Source organism: Haematobia irritans, chromosome 4, assembly GCF_050003625.1.
Source record: "Haematobia irritans isolate KBUSLIRL chromosome 4, ASM5000362v1, whole genome shotgun sequence".
NCBI classification, from domain to species: domain Eukaryota; kingdom Metazoa; phylum Arthropoda; class Insecta; order Diptera; family Muscidae; genus Haematobia; species Haematobia irritans.
Genome location: NC_134400.1, coordinates 107100788 through 107123293, shown reverse-complemented (window position 1 = coordinate 107123293; position 22506 = coordinate 107100788). Strand labels below are relative to the sequence as shown.

The following is a 22506-nucleotide window of genomic DNA, read 5'->3' as shown; positions in this document are numbered from 1 at the left end:
ACAATTAGTAATATAGTCATTTGTGCCAAATTTGATTGAAATCGGTTCAGATTTAGGTATAGCTCCCATATATATGTTTTTCTGATTTCGACAAAAATGGTGAAAATACCAACATTTTCTTTGTTAAATCGCCACTGCTTAGTCGAAAAGTTTTAAAAATGACTCTAATTTTCCTAAACTTATAATACATATATATCGAGCGATAAATCAGAAATAAACTTTTGCGAAGTTTCCTTAAAATTGCTTCAGATTTAAATGTTTCCCATATTTTTTTTTTATACCCACCACCATAGAATGGTGATGGGGGTATAATAAGTTTGTCATTCCGTTTGTAACACATCGAAATATCGATTTCCGACTATATAAAGTATATATATTCTTGATCAGGGAGAAATTCTAAGACGATATAACGATGTCCGTCTGTCTGTCTGACTGTCTGTCCGTTGTAATCACGCTACAGTCTTCAATAATGAAGCAATCGCGCTGAAATTTTGCACAAACTCGTCTTTTGTCTGCAGGCAAGTCAAGTTCGAAGATGGGCTATATCGGTCCAGGTTTTTATATTGTCCCCATATAAACCGACCTCCCGATTTGGGGTCTTGGGGTTATAGAAATCGTAGTTTTTATCCAATTTGCCTGAAATTTGAAATCTAGAGGTATTTTATGACCATAAAGAGGTGTGCCAAAAATGGTGAGTATCGGTCCATGTTTTGGTATAGCCCCCATATAGACCGATCTCCCGATTTAACTCCTTGGGTTTCTAGAAACCGTAGTTTTTATCTGATTTGCCTGAATTTGTAAATATTCTGATATTTTAGGCTCACAAAAACGTGTATCGGATTAAGTTTTTCTCGGTCCATTTGATAATGCCTCCATATAGACCGACTTCACTTTTTGACGGTGTAGAAGGCGCACTGATCATGAAAATTGCTTGAAACTCAATGTAAAATTTCCAGATTTTACTTCCACAGATTTAAGATTTCAAATTAAGACGTTATTTTATAATTTTCTTGCACACTTACAAGAGATGTTAATGATTCCTCTAAAACTCAAACAAAAATGGTTTTTATAAATCCAGAATCTGATGTAGTCCTCATAGGTGAAATCTTTAAATTTATCTTCGGGAAGTGTCCTCAAATCCTCAAGCCCTCCTGAAATTTCAAAGAAACCCTAATATTTGGTTCATGGTGGTGGGTATTTAAGATTCGGCCCGGCCGAACTTAGTGCTGTATATACTTGTTTTTACTAAAATTGTGTTCCACCCTAGTGCATTAGCCAACTTAAATTTTTAATCTATACACGCAAAGAAAAACAACGTTTGGAAAACGTGTACCGAAAACGTTTTTCTTTTGTTAGAGTTTTTTTGAATTGCTTCCAAAATTTTAAACTTTTATCACCAAAAAAATTCGTTTGTTACAAAATTTTTATTTTTTCAATAAAAAAACTTATTTTTGAAACAACAACACAGTCCATTTCGTTTATATCAAACACTGTTCTTTTCTCACTTTAGGTCTTTAATAAGACACATTTTACAGTTCAAAATTTAATATACTACAATGGAATGTTGAACATTTTTTCGGAATCTTCCGAACATATCTGGAATATATATAAAAAAAAAAAAAAAAAACAAAAAAAAACTTTGGTCGAAGCAGGGATCGACCCACGACCCTTGGCATGCAAGTCGGACGTAGCAACCACTGCACCACGGTGACAAACTAAATGTTTGTTTCTGTTAAATAAACTTTGTTTACTCGGTTCGTGGGCGCCGCAAGCTATGCTATATAAATATAACTTATATGGATATTTATCTATTGATGACCATAACAGGTACATAGCTCAGTGGTTAGTGTGTTGGCTTACAAAGTGCATGGTCCGCGGTTCGATTCTCCGTCCAGGCGAAAGGTAAAAAAATTTTAAAAATTTATAAAATCGTATAATTTCTTCTACGTTGTTGGTATTACAGGAAAAGGTGTTAAGAACTAAAAAACATGTTGGATGTGAGAAAGATGTGAGGGAAAATGCAATTAGCAAGAAAACAATGTTTTTTTTTGAGTTTGTCCTTATGAAATTGTTTTTACATCCTGGAAAAGAATTAACGTTTATCACAAAAAGTATATACTTTTCTCCCAAATACACTTTCTTACAGCGAAAAGCAAATGAGAAACGAACTTTGTTTGTCTAAAATTTCGTTTGGGAGGAAAGAATTATTTTTTTGCGTGTAGATTTTGTAAAAGTCTATCAAATTCTGTCCAAATCGAGTGATATTTAAATGTATGTATTTGGGACAAACCTTTATATATAGGACCCAACACATTTGACGGATGTGATATGGTATCGAAAATTTAGATCTACAAAGTGGTGCAGGGTATAATATAGTCGGCCCCGCCCGACTTTAGACTTTCCTTACTTGTTTTTTACTAAAATTGTGTTCCACCTTAGTGCATTAGCCAACTTAAATTTTGAGTCTATATATTTTGTAAAAGTCTATCAAATTCTGTCCAAATCGAGTGATATTTAAATGTATGTATTTGGGACAAACCTTTATATATAGCCCCCAACACATTTGACGGATGTGATATGGTATCGAAAATTTAGATCTACAAAGTGGTGCAGGGTATAATATAGTCGGCCCCGCCCGACTTTAGACTTTCCTTACTTGTTTTTTTAATTAAAAATGACGCAGTTTTAATAAAACTCATGTATTAAATATAAAACATTTAAAATTTTTACGCGAGTACTTTTTTTTAACTGGAAATACACTCTTCTTGGACATAATTCAACTTTCACCAAGACTTTTGCAAGTGATTTGATTTCACGAAAATTCCGGTGAAAGTGGATTGTAGGACACGAAAATCGTGGAATTGATTCACATTCACCTGGAGTAACCGTTGCCAAAGGCAAGGTATCCTAAAATTTCTTAACATTGCCTTCGAAATTTTAATCCAGCAAAAGAATTGGAAGTTTTTCCACAAACATTCCTGTTTAAGCATCGCGGGATCCTCCATTAATTTTTTTCCGCTTCCGATGAAGTGCTTTTGGATCAGCTTTAGAAAATACGCTATTATACGATATTTTTAATTTTGGCCAATTAAATATCGCAAAAAATTAATAGAAAATTAACAAAATGAAAATAAAATTAAAGAGTTCATCCCCGCGTGGATTTGAACCTGTTGACTTTTTCACTTTTGAGAAATTTCTAGAATTTTATTAAGTTTAAATGGAAAAAATATATATCTAACATACAAAAATTTACGCCAAAATAACAAAATAAAACCGATGTACAACATAAAAAACAACCTTTTGAAAAAAATATTTGTTAAAAAAAATTGCCTCTGATGAGATTTGAACCTGTGTTCTTTATTTTTGTTTTTTTTTTCATACTAATAATGAACATCTCGAGAAGTAGTTAGAATGTAAGCCTTGGTGTCATATTACGATCATATCACAAACATAAAGTTTAAAGTGGTAGTGGGATTTATTTTCAGGTTCAAATTGAATTGACGTTTCGACGCTTCGTGTTCAATGGCGTTTGTATGTTAAGGCCTTCAGTTATGGTGCCAACAAACTCAGCAGCGAAAAAGCTTTTCAAATTGTAAAAATTAGATAATTTAAATATAAAAGTATAACAAAAACTATTGACAAAACTAAAATGTGAAATTGGTGAAAAAATTGTGTTTGTTTTTTTTTTTTTTTTTAATTTCTTCATTCAAATGAACTTCCAGGGCAGAACTTCTAAGGCATTGCTAAGAATCCGAAAATGAAGTACTTCCGTCTTATGACAAGTCCATGTAACATTCATGGAAGATGATCCAAGTTTGCATTACTTCCGGATCACAAGATGGGGATCCAAACTACTTATTTAGAAACTCTTTTTTTGCTGGGAAGTTAGTACATATAGATTTAATGTTATATAAAAAAATGGCAGATATAAGCCGCTTTAGCTATTTATCTGTTTATATAGAGGGATCAATATATAATTATCAACCGATATGCACAAACTGCATGAAAGAAGAATACATATAACCTCCAACCGCTCCTCCCTGAAGTAAAATAAGTCAACTCTGGAAATCAGTTTATATAGGGGCTATAACTACACAGAAAAAATTTGCGTAGTTAAACTAACGCTAAATTTAACTTATTTTTATTGAAAAAAAATTATTTGCTTGTAGTTGATTTTTATTATATTTATCGAAATTTTCCGCAGCTTAAGGAAATCTTACTTTTTTTAAGTATGTCTCCAAAATTTTATGAACTAAACGTGAGTATAATGTTCAATGACCGTACGCATAAGTTCAATATGAACTAAAGCAAAAGAAGATTTTCGTACGATTCCCAAAAATAGTAAGAATGAACTACTGTATGGTTAAAGTGGTCATGATTTGGCGCCAATGATTTTCTTCTTTACTTTTAGTTAATTTTTTCTTCTATGAGATGATGTAATTTCGTGAACTGCAGTTAAAAAGTATAACGCTTTGTGGAAATCTCAAAATGTGGAGTAAAATTTAGTTCAATTTTCGTGCGAGGTAGTTCATTCTTCCTATAAAACAGTTCACTTTTTTTTCGGTGTAATTATGGACCGATATGTTATGACTATTAGAGACATATACCCAAGCCAGCATTTTTTACGGTGTGCTGGTTCTTCCCTAGCCATAGATAATATCTGCTATGGTAAATGAACGCTTTGATTCATTCATTTGTCACAAATAAGCGACATACACAAAAAGACGGCATTGTCATTGTTCATTGCTCTCGCTCATAGTCATATTGGAAACGGAACTAGAAAAGTGGAAGTTATCAAGTAAACATTCGAAAATTTTTCAAAATTTGAATTCAATTCAAATTTTGTTTTTCTTTGATGTGATAAAATTTGTTATTTTTTGATTCAAAAAATCATATTAGTGATTCTATTTAGGAAAAAAACGTGTATATATTTTTTGGCAAATATCACAAAATTATGGCGAGCAGTGATATACCTTTAGTTGTAGCGGGAACGCATATAAATCTAAACTCATATTCGTACCATCGAAATTTACCCAAAATCGCCCTCATAAAATTGAATCGGACTGCAGCAAATCGGCTCAAGTCATCGCCTGCAATTGTCGGGGCTGGTGATAGACGAAAACATTCTAAACCTCCAGTAGTAGCAGTCCCTCGATTAATAGATCTGCCCCGACCGGATGTGCTCAATTGTTATCTGTCTTACAATGATATTTTAATGTATTTGGAATATTTACGTATTCGATTTTCGGAATTTGTTAAAATTCACACATTAGGCTTGAGTTACGAAAGACGACCGATTCGAGCCATTGAAATTCATTGGAACAGCGAAAGTAATCTCTGGGCTCAAGCTAAAGAGAATCGTATTCGATCAGCTCCGGTATATAGAAAAGAACTGCAACAATTGGAAATATGCCCACCAGAAAAAGGACCAAATATAGTTTTCATTGAGGGTGGAACACATGCTCGCGAGTGGATTACAGTGACAGTGGCCTTGCATTGCATACACCAGTTGACAGAGAAGAACGGACGGCATCGGGAACTATTGCGAAAATTGCGATTTTTTATTGTGCCAGTTGTAAACCCAGATGGTTATGAATATTCCAAGAACACGGTAAGATATACTCCAAGAGTGTCAATTAAAATACCCGCCACCTTTGCTAAATCATATACTGCAACCATATTATTTTCTGGGAAGTTATGTATTTTCTATATAAATAAAATTTTGACAAAATTTTCTAAAGAAATAAAATTTTGACAAAATTTTCTATAGAAATAAAATGTTTACAAAATTTTCTGTAGAAATAAAATGTTTACAAAATTCTCTATTTAAATAAAATTTTGACAAAATTTTCTATTGAAATAAAATTTTGCAAAATTTTCATTAGAAATAAAATTTTGCAAAATGTTCTATAGAAATAAAATGTTGACTAAATTTTCTATAGAAATAAAATTTTGACTAAATTTTCTATAGAAATAAAATTTTGACTAAATTTTCTATAGAAATAAAATTTTGACTAAATTTTCTATAGAAATAAAATTGTGACTAAATTTTCTATAGAAATAAAATTTTGACTAAATTTTCTATAGAAATAAAATTTTGACATTTCCAATAGAAATAAAGTTTTTACAAAATTTTCTAAAGAATAGAAATAAAATTTTGACAAAATTTTCTATAGAAATAAAAATTTTAAAAAATTTTCTATAGAAATAAAATTTTGACAAAATTTTCTAAAGAAATAAAATTTTGACAAAATTTTCTATAGAAATAAAATGTTTACAAAATTTTCTATAGAAATAAAATGTTTACAAAATTTTCTATAGAAATAAAATGTTTACAAAATTTTCTATTGAAATAATATTTTGCAAAATTTTCATTAGAAATAAAATTTTGCAAAATGTTCTATAGAAATAAAATGTTGACAAAATTTGCTATAGAAATAAAATTTTGACTAAATTTTCTATAGAAATAAAATTTTGACTAAATTTTCTATAGAAATAAAATTTTGACTAAATTTTCTATAGAAATAAAATTGTGACTAAATTTTCTATAGAAATAAAATTTTGACTAAATTTTCTATAGAAATAAAATTTTGACAACATTTCCAATAGAAATAAAGTTTTTACAAAATTTTCTAAAGAATAGAAATAAAATTTTGACAAAATTTTCTATAGAAATAAAAATTTGAAAAAATTTTCTATAGAAATAAAATTTGGGAAAAAAATCTATAGAAATAAAATGTTGACAAAAATTTCTATAGAAATAAATTTTTGGCAAAGATTTCTATATAAATAAAATTTTGACAATTTTTTTATAGAAATAAAACTTTGACAGAATTTTCTATAGAAATGAAATTTTGACTAAATTTTCTATAGAAATAAAATTTCGACTAAATTTTCTATAGAAATAAAATTTTGACAAAATTTTCTATAGAAATAAAATTTTGACAAAATTTTCTATAGAAATAAAATTTTAACACAATTTTCTATAGAAATAAAATTTTAACAAAATTTTCTATAGAAATAAAATTTTGACAAAATTTTCTATAGAAATAAAATGTTGACAAAATTTGCTATAGAATAACATTTTGACTAAATTTTCTATAGAAATAAAATTTTGACTAAATTTTCTATAGAAATAAAATTTTGACTAAATTTTCTATAGAAATAAAATTTTGACATTTCCAATAGAAATAAAGTTTTTACAAAATTTTCTAAAGAATAGAAACAAAATTTTGACAAAATTTTCTATAGAAATAAAAATTTGAAAAAATTTTCTATAGAAATAAAATGTTTACAAAATTTTCTATTGAAATAAAATTTTGCAAAATTTTCATTAGAAATAAAATTTTGCAAAATGTTCTATAGAAATAAAATGTTGACAAAATTTGCTATAGAAATAAAATTTTGACTAAATTTTCTATAGAAATAAAATTTTGACTAAATTTTCTATAGAAATAAAATGTTGACTAAATTTTCTATAGAAATAAAATTTTGACTAAATTTTCTATAGAAATAAAATTTTTACTAAATTTTCTATAGAAATAAAATTTTGACAACATTTCCAATAGAAATAAAGTTTTTACAAAATTTTCTAAAGAATAGAAATAAAATTTTGACAAAATTTTCTATAGAAATAAAAATTTGAAAAAATTTTCTATAGAAATAAAATTTTGGAAAAAAAATCTATAGAAATAAAATGTTGACAAAAATTTCTATAGAAATAAATTTTTGGCAAAGATTTCTATATAAATAAAATTTTGACAATTTTTTTTATAGAAATAAAACTTTGACAGAATTTTCTATAGAAATGAAATTTTGACAAATTTTTTATAGAAATAAAATTTTGACAAAATTTTCTATAGAAATAAAATTTTGACAAAATTTTCTATAGAAATAAAATTTTAACACAATTTTCTATAGAAATAAAATTTTGACAAAATTTTCTATAGAAATAAAATTTTGACAAAATTTTCTATAGAAATAAAATTTTGACAAAATTTTCTATAGAAATAAAATTTTGACAAAATTTTCTATAGAAATAAAATTTTGACAAAATTTCCTATATAAATAAAATTTTGAAAAAATTTGGTATAGAAATATTTAAAAACTTTGATAAACATTCTTTTCCTCTGTTGTATAAGCTACTCTTGTAGTTTAGTCAACATAATGGTTTCAAAGCTGAGATAAAAACAACAAATATGATTGAAGTACAAACCGACAATAAAAAACAAAACACGAATGAAGTAAGAGGAAGCACGCTCAAAATAAACCCAGCCAACTACACTCAAATCGATGATTTGATGGTGGCAAAGGAAAAGAGAAATATTTGCATGAATTTATTTCGGCATAAGCCGGCTATCATAAACCTTTTTTCGGAAGGTTCAACTGTGGTTCACCTTGGGTTTGGTGAACTGCCTGAATTTATTCTGATAATTGGTTGATAGTTTTGCTGCAAGTAGAGGATGCGGATGAGGAATGTGATAATTCCGAAACGTGCGTCTATCCAACCATCTTGCAGTCTATAGGGCTTTGCCCAAATAAATTTGACAAACATTCTTTTCCTCTGTTGTATAAGATACTCTTGTAGTTTAGTCAACACAATGGTTTTAAAGCTGAGATCAAAACAACAAATAAAATATTTAAACATAAAATAACATAAAACATAATATTTTGACAACATTTTGTATAGAAATAAAATTTTGACAAAATTTTCAAAAAAAAAAACATGTTATTCATACTAACCACAAACATTTGATTAAAAACTTCGAAATAAGTATTTTTTTATTTGGTACATTTTTGGTAAAATGTTCTTAAAATTTTGTTTTTTTTTTATTGTCACGAGTGGCAACCGTGATACAGATTCGTGTTTTGCTTGTTTGTCATATTTGAATAATGACTCTTTCTTTCGGTCCGTGTTTTACACATATGTTCCCTATGAACTGATCTCCCATTTTAATTTCTTTCCTACGAACAAGCAATTCTAAAAAGTGCCACAAAAAATAACAATAGCAATAAAAGGTGGTACATTCAAAAAGGTGACACGTTAGATTAGGTTATGGAGGATGAGACCAGCCCGTAACAAAAAGGGCTGGCTCCCACTTAGACCATGTTGATCCATTGTGTTTCCTCATTGTTGTTCTTCTTCGTCCTCCTCAATCATTTGAGTTTGCAGGCGAGTTCCAAAGAAAGTTTTCCTAGGTTTTCCATCCCGAGGCCTTTGTGAAGGCAAGTATATCTTTCATATTTCAGGTCCGTTATATCCTGAAAGAAAAAAGAGCCCAGTATCTTGTTTCTTCTAAAGGATAATGCTGAACACTGGCACAGAAAATGGTAGGAGTCTTCTGTTGCCTCTGGGTCCAGACACCATCTACAAATATCATCAGTCATTAAGCCAATCCTTACCATGTGTTTTCCAAGGGTGTTGTGTAGATAGGGTCGCGAAAAAAAGTTCATGCAGTCACCCCCCAGTTTTGTAGCATATTTGAAGACAATTTCAGAACACTAAAAGTTTTTTTTTCCGTGCACCCTACGACCCCCCGAAATGCAATTTACTGTACTGTGTCGTCATTTGAAGTCCGATCGAAAAGAAACGCATATCGTTGTTCATGGTTGATCAGGGGCTATATTTCGTGCATTGGTCATTTTTGACTCCGACGTCAAATTTGATTTTTAATTTTTTTATTTCGCTTCGTATACCCCTATGATGCCCATTTCTTATAACCATTATAAAGATCTTATCAAAATATGAAACTTTTGCTTTGGAAGTATTTAATTATATTCATAAACAAAAAAGTTACAGAGATTTTAAAAAGTCAATAGGTCACCCTACACCATCAAATAGCTTTTGCTGTGTTGTCATGATATCCGATCGAAACCACATGCACATCGTTATTCACATCTACGAAATTAATTTGAAAGGTATTTAATATACACAAACTGTTTATCTGTAAATTTCTAACCGTATCATTGTATACATACTCGTTGTGTGCACTACGGCATTTTCTGCGTTATGCAAAGTTCTTGTGTTTTTGCTTGAACAACTTGAGAGCCTACTGTTTTAAAATCTAACAATCAATCTAACAATAAAAGTAAGTGGTAACGGAATTGTGGAAAATTACGAAGATCGTTATGCTGCTTACACATTGGTTAAATTTCTGCCTTTCAACATCTGACTACGCCGTATTTTTTTTTGCGTTTTCTTGTCATCTTCACAATGGTGAGCAATGTTGTCACATGAGTAAATACTTTAAACAAGAAAATATTAGATTAGATTTGTATTTGATTTGAGTACATTTCATGTTTATTAATTGTACAATTTTATTATGCGGCTAACAACTTTTTAGAATTAATTTATAACAAATCCTGTCTAGAATCAAGTTTACTATGTTGTTGGCGACTTTTAATTTTGGATATTATATAACCCAATCGTTTATCGTCTGTAACATGACTAGTAGATTCATTTTTAACACTTGCGGTGCCTGCTTTCTTTAAATATAAAAGGAATTCAATAACTTGATGATTTGTTGGTAATTTAGTTTTGTCGATAACCCGAGCTTCGAATTTCATTTTGTTTTCACTTTTTTCAAATACTATCAACAGCCTTCTCTCACAAAAATATGGACAGACTTAAGAAATCATGTAGCGAAAGTGTTTGTTAGATTTTTTGCTAGAACAATTTGAGAGCCTACTGTTCTCAAATTGTTCTAGCAAAAACACATGCACTTTGCATAACGCAGAAAATGCCGTAGTGCACACAACGAGTATGTATACAATGATACGGTTAGAAATTTACAGATAAACAGTTTGTGTGTATTAAATACCTTTCAAATTAATTTCGTAGATGTGAATAACGATGTGCATGTGGTTTCGATCGGATATCATGACAACACAGCAAAAGCTATTTGATGGTGTAAGGTGACCTATAGACTTTTTAAAATCTCTGTAACTTTTTTGTTTATGAATATAATTAAATACTTCCAAAGCAAAAGTTTCATATTTTGATAAGATCTTTATAATGGTTATAAGAAATGGGCATCATAGGGGTATACGAAGCGAAATAAAAAAATTAAAAATCAAATTTGACGTCGGAGTCAAAAATGACCAATGCACGAAATATAGCCCCTGATCAACCATGAACAACGATATGCGTTTCTTTTCGATCGGACTTCAAATGACGACACAGCACAGTAAATTGTATTTCGGGGGGTCGTAGGGTGCACGGAAAAAAAAAAAGTTTTCGTGTTCTGAAATTGTCTTCAAATATGCTACAAAACTGGGGGGTGACTGCATCAACTTTTTTTTTTGCCTTAGGCCGTGACCCTACCTAGTGTTGTGCCTATAAATGCTCTCAGATCATCTCTGAGGGTCGCCATCAGGAAATCAGAGTTTTTGCGGCTCTTGTCGTCCTAAAATCAGCTTGGTTTGCTCGCAGGTCGCAGAGGAAGCCCAACGCTCCTTCTATAAATCATCGTATCTTATATTGATCCTGTAAGTATATAAGGATAGCGGGGGGAAGACATCCGTAACGATGTTGTTCGTTCCGCATGCGCCTTCTTTAGCCTCCTCATTTCCCTTATTCCAGTCCAGGTACCCAGCACAGAGTGATATGCCTGACTGTCGATGAAGAAGCTGATATCGCTCCTGACCTCATCAACAGTAGTTCTGCAGCCTTCGCAATGGCAAACACCTCGGCCTGAAAGATGCTGCATCCGTCATCCATCTTGTATGAATCGCTGATACACAGCTCTTCGCAGTAGATACCACTGCCCGTGCCCTCATCCATCTCCGAGCCGTCCGTATATATATTCAGGTCTCCAAAGTGTATGCGTCCCTCTTTCCACTCCTCTATTCTTGGTATAATCGATCTCAGCTGTCCCTCATATACATGCTGAGTCGCCATAATGTCCGTCCTAATATCTCGCCCAACTGAAGCAACGAGTTCCATGTGCCTGTTTACCGCATTTCCGAGCGAGTCTAGGCTCTTCAGCCTCATGAGTATAATCTCCGCTGTTTTTCTGATATGCAGATCCAGCGGGTGACTCATCAGTACCTCTAGTGCTGCTGTGGGCGTTGTCCTCATTGCGCCAGTCATGTAAATAAGGGCCGTCCTGTTTATCCTGTTGAACTTCTGTATATGATTCTGATGGTGCGTAATCGTCCACCAGACGTGGCACCCGTAGGTGGCTACAGATCTCACAACTGCTGTGAACACCCAGTGAAAGAGGGAGGGTTTAATGCCCCAACGTCCCCCAACCAGCCTTTGACACGCATAAAGTGCCGCGTAGGTCTTCTTCAGTCTAACTGCCGTGCAGCCAGTTTAGTCTGGAATCCAGGACAACTCCTAGGTACTTAGCCGATTTCGAAAGACTCAATCTCGTCCCTTGAAATTGTGATCATTTTTCTCCCCCTAGTGAAGAGCACTAGCTCCGTTTTCCTTGGGTTAACGCCCAAACCGCACCGCATTGCCCAGTCGGATAAAATTTGCAGGGCCTCACTCATTATATCCGAGATCGTGTCCAGAAATTTGCCTAATGCCATTGTGACAATATCCTCCGCAACCGCCACTATATTTATCCCTTTGTTGTGCAGAACAGTGAGGATCTCATCTACTACTAGTAGCCAGAGTAAAAGCGATATCACTCCTCCCTAAGGTAGTCCCCTAGTCGTAGTCGCGTTCCTTGTATCATTTGCCAATTCCGCTTCTATATTCCTGTGCAATAACATTCCCTCGATCCAGTCTTTTATATAGTCACACCAATTCTCTCCAATGCAAGTAGAACCATTTCGATCTTCGTATTATTGAAAGCTCCTTCAATGTCAAGAAAAGCCGCCAGTGTATATTCCCTATATGCCATTGACCTCTCAATATAGTGCACTACAGAGTGTAGTGCAGTGTTCACAGATCTGCCCTTAAATAGGAATGTTGGCAGTTCGATAAACTCCCGTTTAGTCGATTCCTTATGTGATTATCCAGTATTCTTTCTAGCGTTTTTAGCAAGTAAGAAGTCAAGCTAATACGTCTTAAGTCCTTAGCAGTTCCATGTACTATCCTGCCTGCCTTCGGAATGAAAATCACCTTGACCCTTTGCCAAGCCTTCGGTGTATACCCGTGTTCTAAAGACGCCGCAAAAAGCTCCTTATAAAAGTCACCCAGTATATCGAAGGCCTCCTGTAGCATACACGGGTAGATTCGGTCCAGTCCCAGAGACTTGTAGGAACCGAAACTGCCCAGCGCCCATTTTATGTTTTCCTTGGAAACAATTCTCAAGATTTCATTTTTTTCCGCACGTGGTTTCTGAAGCCACATACATCCGGTGCCTTGTTAATCTCACACTCTGGAAAATGCGCTCCCAGTAGCAAGTCTATTGTCTCCTCTGGTGATTCGGTCCAGCTGCCATCTGTCTTCTGTAAGTTCCCGGTAAAAGGTGACACACTTTTTTCATGAAGAAAAATAACCGATATCAATGTATTATATAGAATTGTGAAATCACTTTTTTTTAAGTTTGATCCTCACTAACACAACAATTACATATTTCACTTCCATTTTATTTAAAACCTTACCTTTAAATTTAATATTCAAATTGTCTGAATATCCAGCCTATCTTCTATGGAAATTTCCGTTGCATACTTTTAGGTGGAACTCTTGTCCATTGTCCATAGTATTCAACTGGTATACTCGATTAGTTATGACCATATCCGTAATTTTAACGGTATTTGGGATCCAAATGTATAAAAAAAATCTTACAGTATAAATTATTGTAATTAAAAATTGGCACAAAAATTAAAAAAGTATCACATTTAATAACGCAACAAAAAAGTGACACAAAGGTATCTCCACTTGAAAAAGTGGCAAATTTGTCACTAAAGTGCCACAACGGTAACGAACGCATAAGAAAAACAGACCTACCTCAAAATCTAAACCTCGCGAAGTTGAAATTCAAATTTTTAACCGTACCTTACTTTCTACTCACAGTAATATGCATAAAATCTAATCATAGTTTTTCTTTTCAGAATCCACGATGGCGTAAAAATCGTCGCCCTCATCCAGATGATGGTTATGTAGGGACAGATTGCAATCGTAATTTTGACATCCACTGGGATCAATGTAAATCAAAGGCCAAGAAGAATACATATCCCGGAGATAAGCCTTTCTCAGAACCGGAAACAAAAGCTTTAGCACAAATATTGCATAAATTAGCACCGAAAATCTTACTCTTCCTCTCACTACATTCCTATGCGCAATGCATAATGTACCCATGGGGCTATAGCAAGTACGTATAGACGAAAAATATTATGATCACTATGCCATATTTGAGGACAATCGGACTTAAACAGAAAATAAATAAATTCTAAGACGATCGGTATACTAAACGATGGGTCTCCGACAGGTCCTTCTCGGCATTACATACACAGATATTTCCAATTAAAACGTTGACTGAAGATAGTATTTTTATACCCTCCACCATAGGATGGGGGTATATTAACTTTGTCATTCCGTTTGTAACACATCGAAATATTGCTCTAAGACCCCATAAAGTATATATATTCTGGGTCGTGGTGAAATTCTGAGTCGATCTAAGCATGTCCGTCCGTCCGTCCGTCTGTCCGGCTGTCCGTCCGTCTGTGGAAATCACGCTAACTTCCGAACGAAACTAGCTATCGACTTGAAACTTGGCACAAGTAGTTGTTATTGATGTAGTTCGGATGGTATTGAAAATGGGCCATATCGGCCCACGTTTACGTATAGCCCCCATATAAACCGATCCCCAAATTTGGCTTGCGGAGCCTTCCGGAGCAGCAAAATTCATCCGATCCGGTTGAAATTTGGTACGTGGTCTAAGTATACGGTCTCTAACAACCATGCAAAAATTGGTCCATATCGGTCCATAATTATATATAGCCCCATATAAACCGATCCCCAGATTTGACCTCCGGAGCCTCTTGGAGGGGCAAAATTCATCCGATCCGGTTGAAATTTGGTACCTGATGTTAGTATACGGTCTCTAACAACCATGCAAAAATTGGTCCATATCGGTCCATAATTATATATAGCCCCATATAAACCGATCCCCAGATTTGACCTCCGGAGCCTCTTGGAGGAGCAAACTTCATCCTACCCGATTGAAATTTGGTACGTGGTATTAGTATATGGTCTCTAACAACCATGCAAAAACTGGACCATATCGGTCCATAATTATATATAGCTCCCATATAAACCGATCCCCAGATTTGACCTCCGGAGCCTCTTGGAGGGGCAAAATTCATCCGATCCGTTTGAAATTGGGTACCTGATGTTAGTATACGGTCTCTAACAAGCATGCAAAAATTGGTCCATATCGGTCCATAATTATATATAGCTCCCATATAAACCGATCCCCAGATTTGAACTCTGGAGCCTCTTGGATGAGCAAAATTCATCCGATCCAATTGAAATTTAGTACGTGGTGTTAGTATATGGTCTCTAACAACCATGCAAAAATTGGTCCATATCGGTCCATAATTATATATAGCTCCCATATAAACCGATCCGCAGATTTGACCTCCGGAGCCTCTTGGAGGAGCAAAAGTCATCCGATGCGGTTGAAATTTGGTACATTTCGTTAGTATATGGCCTCTAACAGCCATGTAAAAATTGTCAAATTTTATTACTATAGAAAGTTTTGTCAAAATTTCATTTCTATAGAAAGTTTTGTAAAAAGTTTATTTCTATAGCAATGTTTGTCAACATTTTATTTCCATAGAAAATTTTGTCAAAATTTTATTTCTATAGAAAATTTTGTAACAAATTTATTTCTGTAGAAAATTTTGTCAACATTTTATTTCTATAAACAATTTTGTCAACATTTTATTTCTATAGAAAATTTTGTCAACATTTTATTTCTATAGAAAATTTTGTCAAAATTTTATTGCTATAGAAAATTTTGTTAACATTTTACTTTCATAGAAAATTTTGTCAACATTTTATTTCTATAGAAAATTTTGTCAAGTTTTTATTTCTATAGAAAATTTTGTCAAAATTTTATTTCTATAGAAAATTTTGTCAAACTGAATTATATACGTATTTAATCGGCCTTTTTTTTTGTTTAATATATACCCCTTATGGACTAACTTACAATTTAGAAGACAGTGTTAAAAAGTTTTACGATACCTTGCCATCGGCAAGTGTTATCGCAACCCAAGTAATTCGATTGTGGATGACAGCCTTTAGTAGAAGTCCCTACGCAATCCATGGTGGAGGGTACATAAGATTCGGCCTGGCCGAACTTACGGCCGTATATACTTGTTTTTAATTGATTCAATTAAAAATTTAAAATTTTGATTGTAAAACTCAATTTTTTATTAAAACGTAACTATTTTCAATTACTTTCTTAACTGACTTACTATTTTAGTTTGATAAAAAGTTGATTGTTTGAAGGAAGTCTAACTGTACTGCATGAAAATGGCCGTTAGGTTAGGTTAGGTGGCAGCCCGATGTATCAGGCTCACTTAGACTATTCAGTCCATTGTGATACCACATTGGTGAACTTCTCTCTTATCACTGAGTGCTGTCCGATTCCGATTCCATGTTAAGCCCAATGACAAGGGGCCTCCTTTTTATAGCCGAGTCCGAACGGCGTTCCAAATTGCACTGAAACCACTTAGAGAAGGTTTGAAACCCTCAGAAATGTCACCAGCATTACTGAGGTGGGATAATCCACCGCTGAAAAACTGTTTGGTGTTCGGTCGAAGCAGGAATCGAACCCACGACCTTGTGTATGCAAGGCGGGCATGCTAACCATTGCACCACGGTGGCTCCCTATGGCCGTTAGTCCTTCGAGTTTGATTAAAAAAGTAAATTGTATCAAATAATTTTTTAATTAAAAATTTAAAAATGCCCAATCATTGCCTTTATTAACTTAATGTTTCTATATTGATTAATAAGTTATTGTATCAGTTAATTTATTAATTGAAAAAAAAAACAAGTATATACGGCCGTAAGTTCGGCCAGGCCGAATCTTATGTACCCTCCACCATGGATTGCGTAGGAACTTCTACTAAAGGCTGTCATGCACAATCGAATTACTTGGGATGCGATAACACTTGCCGATGGCAAGGTATCGTAAAACTTTTTAACACTGTCTTCTAAATTGTAAGTTAGTCCATAAGGGGTATATATTAAACAAAAAAAGGCCGATTAAATACGTATATAATTCAGTTTGACAAAATTTTCTATAGAAATAAAATTTTGACAAAATTTTCTATAGAAATAAAAACTTGACAAAATTTTCTATAGAAATAAAATGTTGACAAAATTTTCTATGAAAGTAAAATGTTAACAAAATTTTCTATAGCAATAAAATTTTGACAAAATTTTCTATAGAAATAAAATGTTGACAAAATTTTCTATAGAAATAAAATGTTGACAAAATTGTTTATAGAAATAAAATGTTGACAAAATTTTCTACAGAAATAAATTTGTTACAAAATTTTCTATAGAAATAAAATTTTGACAAAATTTTCTATGGAAATAAAATGTTGACAAACATTGCTATAGAAATAAACTTTTTACAAAACTTTCTATAGAAATGAAATTTTGACAAAACTTTCTATAGTAATAAAATTTGACAATTTTTACATGGCTGTTAGAGGCCATATACTAACGAAATGTACCAAATTTCAACCGCATCGGATGACTTTTGCTCCTCCAAGAGGCTCCGGAGGTCAAATCTGCGGATCGGTTTATATGGGAGCTATATATAATTATGGACCGATATGGACCAATTTTTGCATGGTTGTTAGAGACCATATACTAACACCACGTACTAAATTTCAATTGGATCGGATGAATTTTGCTCATCCAAGAGGCTCCAGAGTTCAAATCTGGGGATCGGTTTATATGGGAGCTATATATAATTATGGACCGATATGGACCAATTTTTGCATGCTTGTTAGAGACCGTATACTAACATCAGGTACCCAATTTCAAACGGATCGGATGAATTTTGCCCCTCCAAGAGGCTCCGGAGGTCAAATCTGGGGATCGGTTTATATGGGAGCTATATATAATTATGGACCGATATGGACCAGTTTTTGCATGGTTGTTAGAGACCATATACTAACACCACGTACCAAATTTCAATCGGGTAGGATGAAGTTTGCTCCTCCAAGAGGCTCCGGAGGTCAAATCTGGGGATCGGTTTATATGGGAGCTATATATATTTATGGACCGATATGGACCAATTTTTGCATGGTTGTTAGAGACCATATACTAACATCAGGTACCAAATTTCAACCGGATCGGATGAATTTTGCCCCTCCAAGAGGCTCCGGAGGTCAAATCTGGGGATCGGTTTATATGGGGCTATATATAATTATGGACCGATATGGACCAATTTTTGCATAGTTGTTAGAGACCGTATACTTGGACCACGTACCGAATTTCAACCAGATGGGATGAATTTTGCTGCTCCGGAAGGCTCCGCAAGCCAAATTTGGGGATCGGTTTATATGGGGGCTATACGTAAACGTGGGCCGATATGGCCCATTTTCAATACCATCCGAACTACATCAATAACAACTACTTGTGCCAAGTTTCAAGTCGATAGCTAGTTTCGTTCGGAAGTTAGCGTGATTTCCACAGACGGACGGACAGACGGACAGACGGACGGACATGCTTAGATCGACTCAGAATTTCACCACGACCCAGAATATATATACTTTATGGGGTCTTAGAGCAATATTTCGATGTGTTACAAACGGAATGACAAAGTTAATATACCCCCATCCTATGGTGGAGGGTATAAAAATAATTGAAATTTGCTAATGAAATCAATTAATTTTTTAATCAAGTAATTTTTATGCTGTGATTAAGGACATTTAAATTAAAAAATTAATTGGATCAATCAATTTTGTGATTGAGTCAGAAAAAACAAGTATATACGGCCGTAAGTTCGGCCAGGCCGAAGCTGATGTACCCTCCATCATGAATTGCTTAGAAACTTCTTTTAAACACTGCCATCCACAATCGAATGACCTAAGTTGCGGTAACGCTTGCCGATGGCAAGGTATCTTAAAACCTCCTAACACCATCTTCTAAATTGTATGTAAGTCCATACGTGGTATATATTAAATCACAAAAGATCGATCCAATACGTATATAATTCAGTTTGAAAAAGTAGAAATAAAATTTTAGCAAAATTTTCTATAGAAATAAAATTTTCACAAAAATTTCTACAGAAATAAAATTTTAAAAAAATTTTCTATAGAAATAAAATCTTGGTAGATTATTTTTGGCTCGAGTGGCAACCATGATTATGAACCGAATAAAATTTGAACAAAATTTTCAATAGAAATAAAATTTTGACAAAATTTTCTATAGAAATAAAATTCTGACAATGATGAAAATTTTATTATGAACCGAATAAAATTTTAACAAAATTTTCTCTAGAAATAAAATTTTGACAAAATTTTCTATAGAAATAAAATTTTGGTAGATTATTTTTGGCTCTAGTGGCAACCATGATTATAAACCGATATGGACCAATTTTTGTGTGATTGGACCAATTTTGGTATGGTTGTTAGCGACCATATACTAACACCATGTTCCTAATTTGAACCGGATCGGATGAATTTTGCTCCTCCAAGAGGCTCCGGAGGTCAAATCTGGAGGGCTATATATAATTATGGACCGATATGGACCAATTCTGCCACGGGGATCGGTTTATATGGGGGCTATATATAATTATGAACCGATGTGGACCAATTTTTGCGTGGTTGTTAGAGACCATATACCAATATAATGTACCAAATTTCAGGCGGATCGGATGAAATTTGCTTCTCTTTGAGGCACCGCAACCCAAATCTGGGGATCGGTTTATATGGGCGCTATATATAATTATGGACCGATGTGGACCAATTTTTGCATGGTTGTTAGAGACCATATACCAACATCATGTACCAAATTTCAGCCGGATCGGATGAAATTTGCTTCTCTTTGAGGCTCCGCAAGCCAAATCTGGGGATCGGTTTATATGGGGGCTATATATAATTATGGACCGATGTGGACCAATTTTTGCATGATTGTTAGAGACCATATACCAACACCATATACCAAATTTCAGCCGGATCGGATGAAATATGCTTCTTTTAGAGGCTCCACAAGCCAAATCTGAGGGTCCCTTTATATGGGGGCTATACGTAAAAGTGGACCGATATGGCCCATTTTCAATACCATCCGACCTACATCGATAACAACTACTTGTGCCAAGTTTCAAGTCGATAGCTTGTTTCGTTCGGAAGTTAGCGTGATTTCAACAGACGGACGGACGGACGGACGGACGGACGGACGGACGGACATGCTTAGATCGACTCAGAATTTCACCACGACCCAGAATATATATACTTTATTGGGTCTTAGAGCAATATTTCGATGTGTTACAAACGGAATGACAAAGTTAATTTACCCCCATCCTATGATGGAGGGTATAAAAAATGTTGTGTTTATAAATGCACAAACTTATTACCACAGTAGTGGTGAAGGGTATACAAATTTACGAATTGTTATTCGCTAGACCATTAAGTACAAAAATAAATCATGGGTTTAGATATTTGATGTAAAATTCAGTACTTTAGTCCTTTTTTCAGTACTTATTAACATGTTAAAGTACCACAGTACCCTAACGAGATAAAAAGTGATTTTTAATTAAACTAGAATAAAAACAATTTTGTTTAGTTTTTTTTTCTGTCAAGTCGATTTGAAATAAAATTATTTGCAAACTGTCCGAGTTTCTGTTCTTTCTTGAATATAATTACCTGTGTGTAGAATCATATAATTACTTTTGTCTAGAAAAAAGTAAAAACATTTATGAAATTTGTATGAATTTCTCATGCCACAAATTTAAAAATACTTTATTTTGAAATCTATGAAATTTCATGGTCGAAAGGGGCGGGAAAGTGGGCGATGGTTGGATAGTAAAAAATAGAAAAACAAACACATTAGTTATGTATTTTATTCATTCACATACTACAAGATATACAAAATCTTTTAAATTCGAGTTCGAGAGATGGCTTTTCTTTAGAATGGGGTTTCGTACGATTTACACGAACAGGGCACGACATTATTGAATAACCACACAAAATTTCAACAAAGACGACATATTCGTTTTATCTTTTTGTTTTTGTCCCTTTTTTAGGTCTTTGCCCAGCGATTATAAATTAATGGAGAGCGTAGCCATGGCTGCGAGAAATGCAATAAAAACTCATAGTGGCCGTTATTATCGAGTCGGTAGTATTTCCTCCATTACCAAACGCATAATAGCCGGTTCAGTGGTTGATTATGCCTATGGAGTGGTGAAAATTCCCCTAGCATTGGTCATGGAATTGCCATCAAATGAGTATGGGTTTCAGCCTCCGGTAGAGAAAATAAGTCCTTTAAGTACAGAAAGTTGGTGTGGCATTCGAGAAATGTGTAAACAAGCCTATGAACTTAAAAGTCAAATTGATAAATATGACGGGGAAGAAGCAAGCACTAAAACAATTGCGGTAAAAATAGAGGGCAATAATGATAATTTGAAATCATCAGCAATACCTGTGATGACAAAGGAAGAAGAATTCAATGTACCAGCCAGAGATAGTATACAGAAATCTGAGGATACAATCAATAGTCAATCATCAGAGATTGGTTCCTGCAGCCAAACTACAGTGGTCAATGAGGGTAGCAAAACAAACAGATTTCACGTAGAAAATAACAATAACAACACTATATTTTTTTCGTCAAATGCAGAGAAATCGAACGGAACAATCAATAGTCAATCATCAGAATTTGATTCCGATAGTCAAACTACAGTGGACATTGAGGATATCAAAGACGAGATTAGACCAAAGTTTAATGAAACCAATAACAATAATGCTATAATTCATTGTTCAACTACAGAGAAATCAGAGGAAACAACCAATAGACAATCATCAGAGATTGGTTCTTATAGTCAAACTAAAGTGGTTATTGAAGAGGTGAAAAGAGCGATTAGACCAAAATTTAATGTAAAAAAGAATAATGAGAACACTATCAGTCCACGTTCTATATCACGGGCATATTTCTCATCATTATTGGATTATATGGATTGAACAACAGCAAAGTTAAAGGGTGTGAGGATTGTGTAAAGACTAAAAATTAATTGTGTATTATCAAATTGCCACATTCATGAAATTTGAAATTAGTAAATTCGTTGTGCTCAAATTATGAAACTTTTATCCAAAGATGTTATGCGTCTCACGTGAGAAATATTGAAGAAGTTGTTCCTTTTAAGATATACATCCCACTTCTGTTTCCCACATGGTATACAGAACATACTACTATATTGACAAAGACAGCAGGCTTATTATTTTAATTATAAACTAACCGTTTAATCTTTTGTTTTATATATGGAATCTGTGAAATACAAATATTTTTGTAGCATTAGGAAAAATATGATCATTCCTTTTTTTTGGAATAGATACCAATTTTTGTTTCATTTTCTGTTTTTTTTTCTT

The 22506-nt window shown here is 33.4% G+C and overlaps 1 protein-coding gene across 2 annotated transcripts; it reads left to right on the top strand.

The window, feature by feature from the left end:
* Positions 1-4825: 4825 nt before the first annotated feature.
* Positions 4826-22487, top strand: LOC142234137 (putative carboxypeptidase suro-1). 2 transcript variants are annotated; one of them, XM_075305219.1, is made up of 4 exons: positions 4826-5611; positions 14011-14270; positions 21171-21691; positions 21761-22487. In XM_075305219.1, the coding sequence occupies exons 1-4, from the start codon at positions 4955-4957 to the stop codon at positions 22099-22101; spliced, it is 1779 nt and encodes a 592-aa protein (XP_075161334.1). In that variant the 5' UTR covers positions 4826-4954; the 3' UTR covers positions 22102-22487. The 2 variants fall into 2 exon arrangements, with proteins under 2 accessions (XP_075161334.1, XP_075161332.1); XM_075305217.1 differs by having other exon boundaries at positions 21171-22487.
* The last annotated feature ends 19 nt before the right edge of the window (positions 22488-22506 follow it).

What these genes read in the sequence shown, in the direction of transcription:
- LOC142234137 (XM_075305217.1), top strand. Translation starts at nt 4,955, where the DNA reads ATGGCGAGCAGTGATATACCTTTAGTTGTAGCGGGAACGCATATAAAT. An exon ending in ATGAATATTCCAAGAACACG is followed by an intron (nt 5,612 to 14,010) that starts GTAAGATATACT and finishes TTTTCTTTTCAG; the next exon opens with AATCCACGATGGCGTAAAAA. An exon ending in TACCCATGGGGCTATAGCAA is followed by an intron (nt 14,271 to 21,170) that starts GTACGTATAGAC and finishes TCCCTTTTTTAG; the next exon opens with GTCTTTGCCCAGCGATTATA.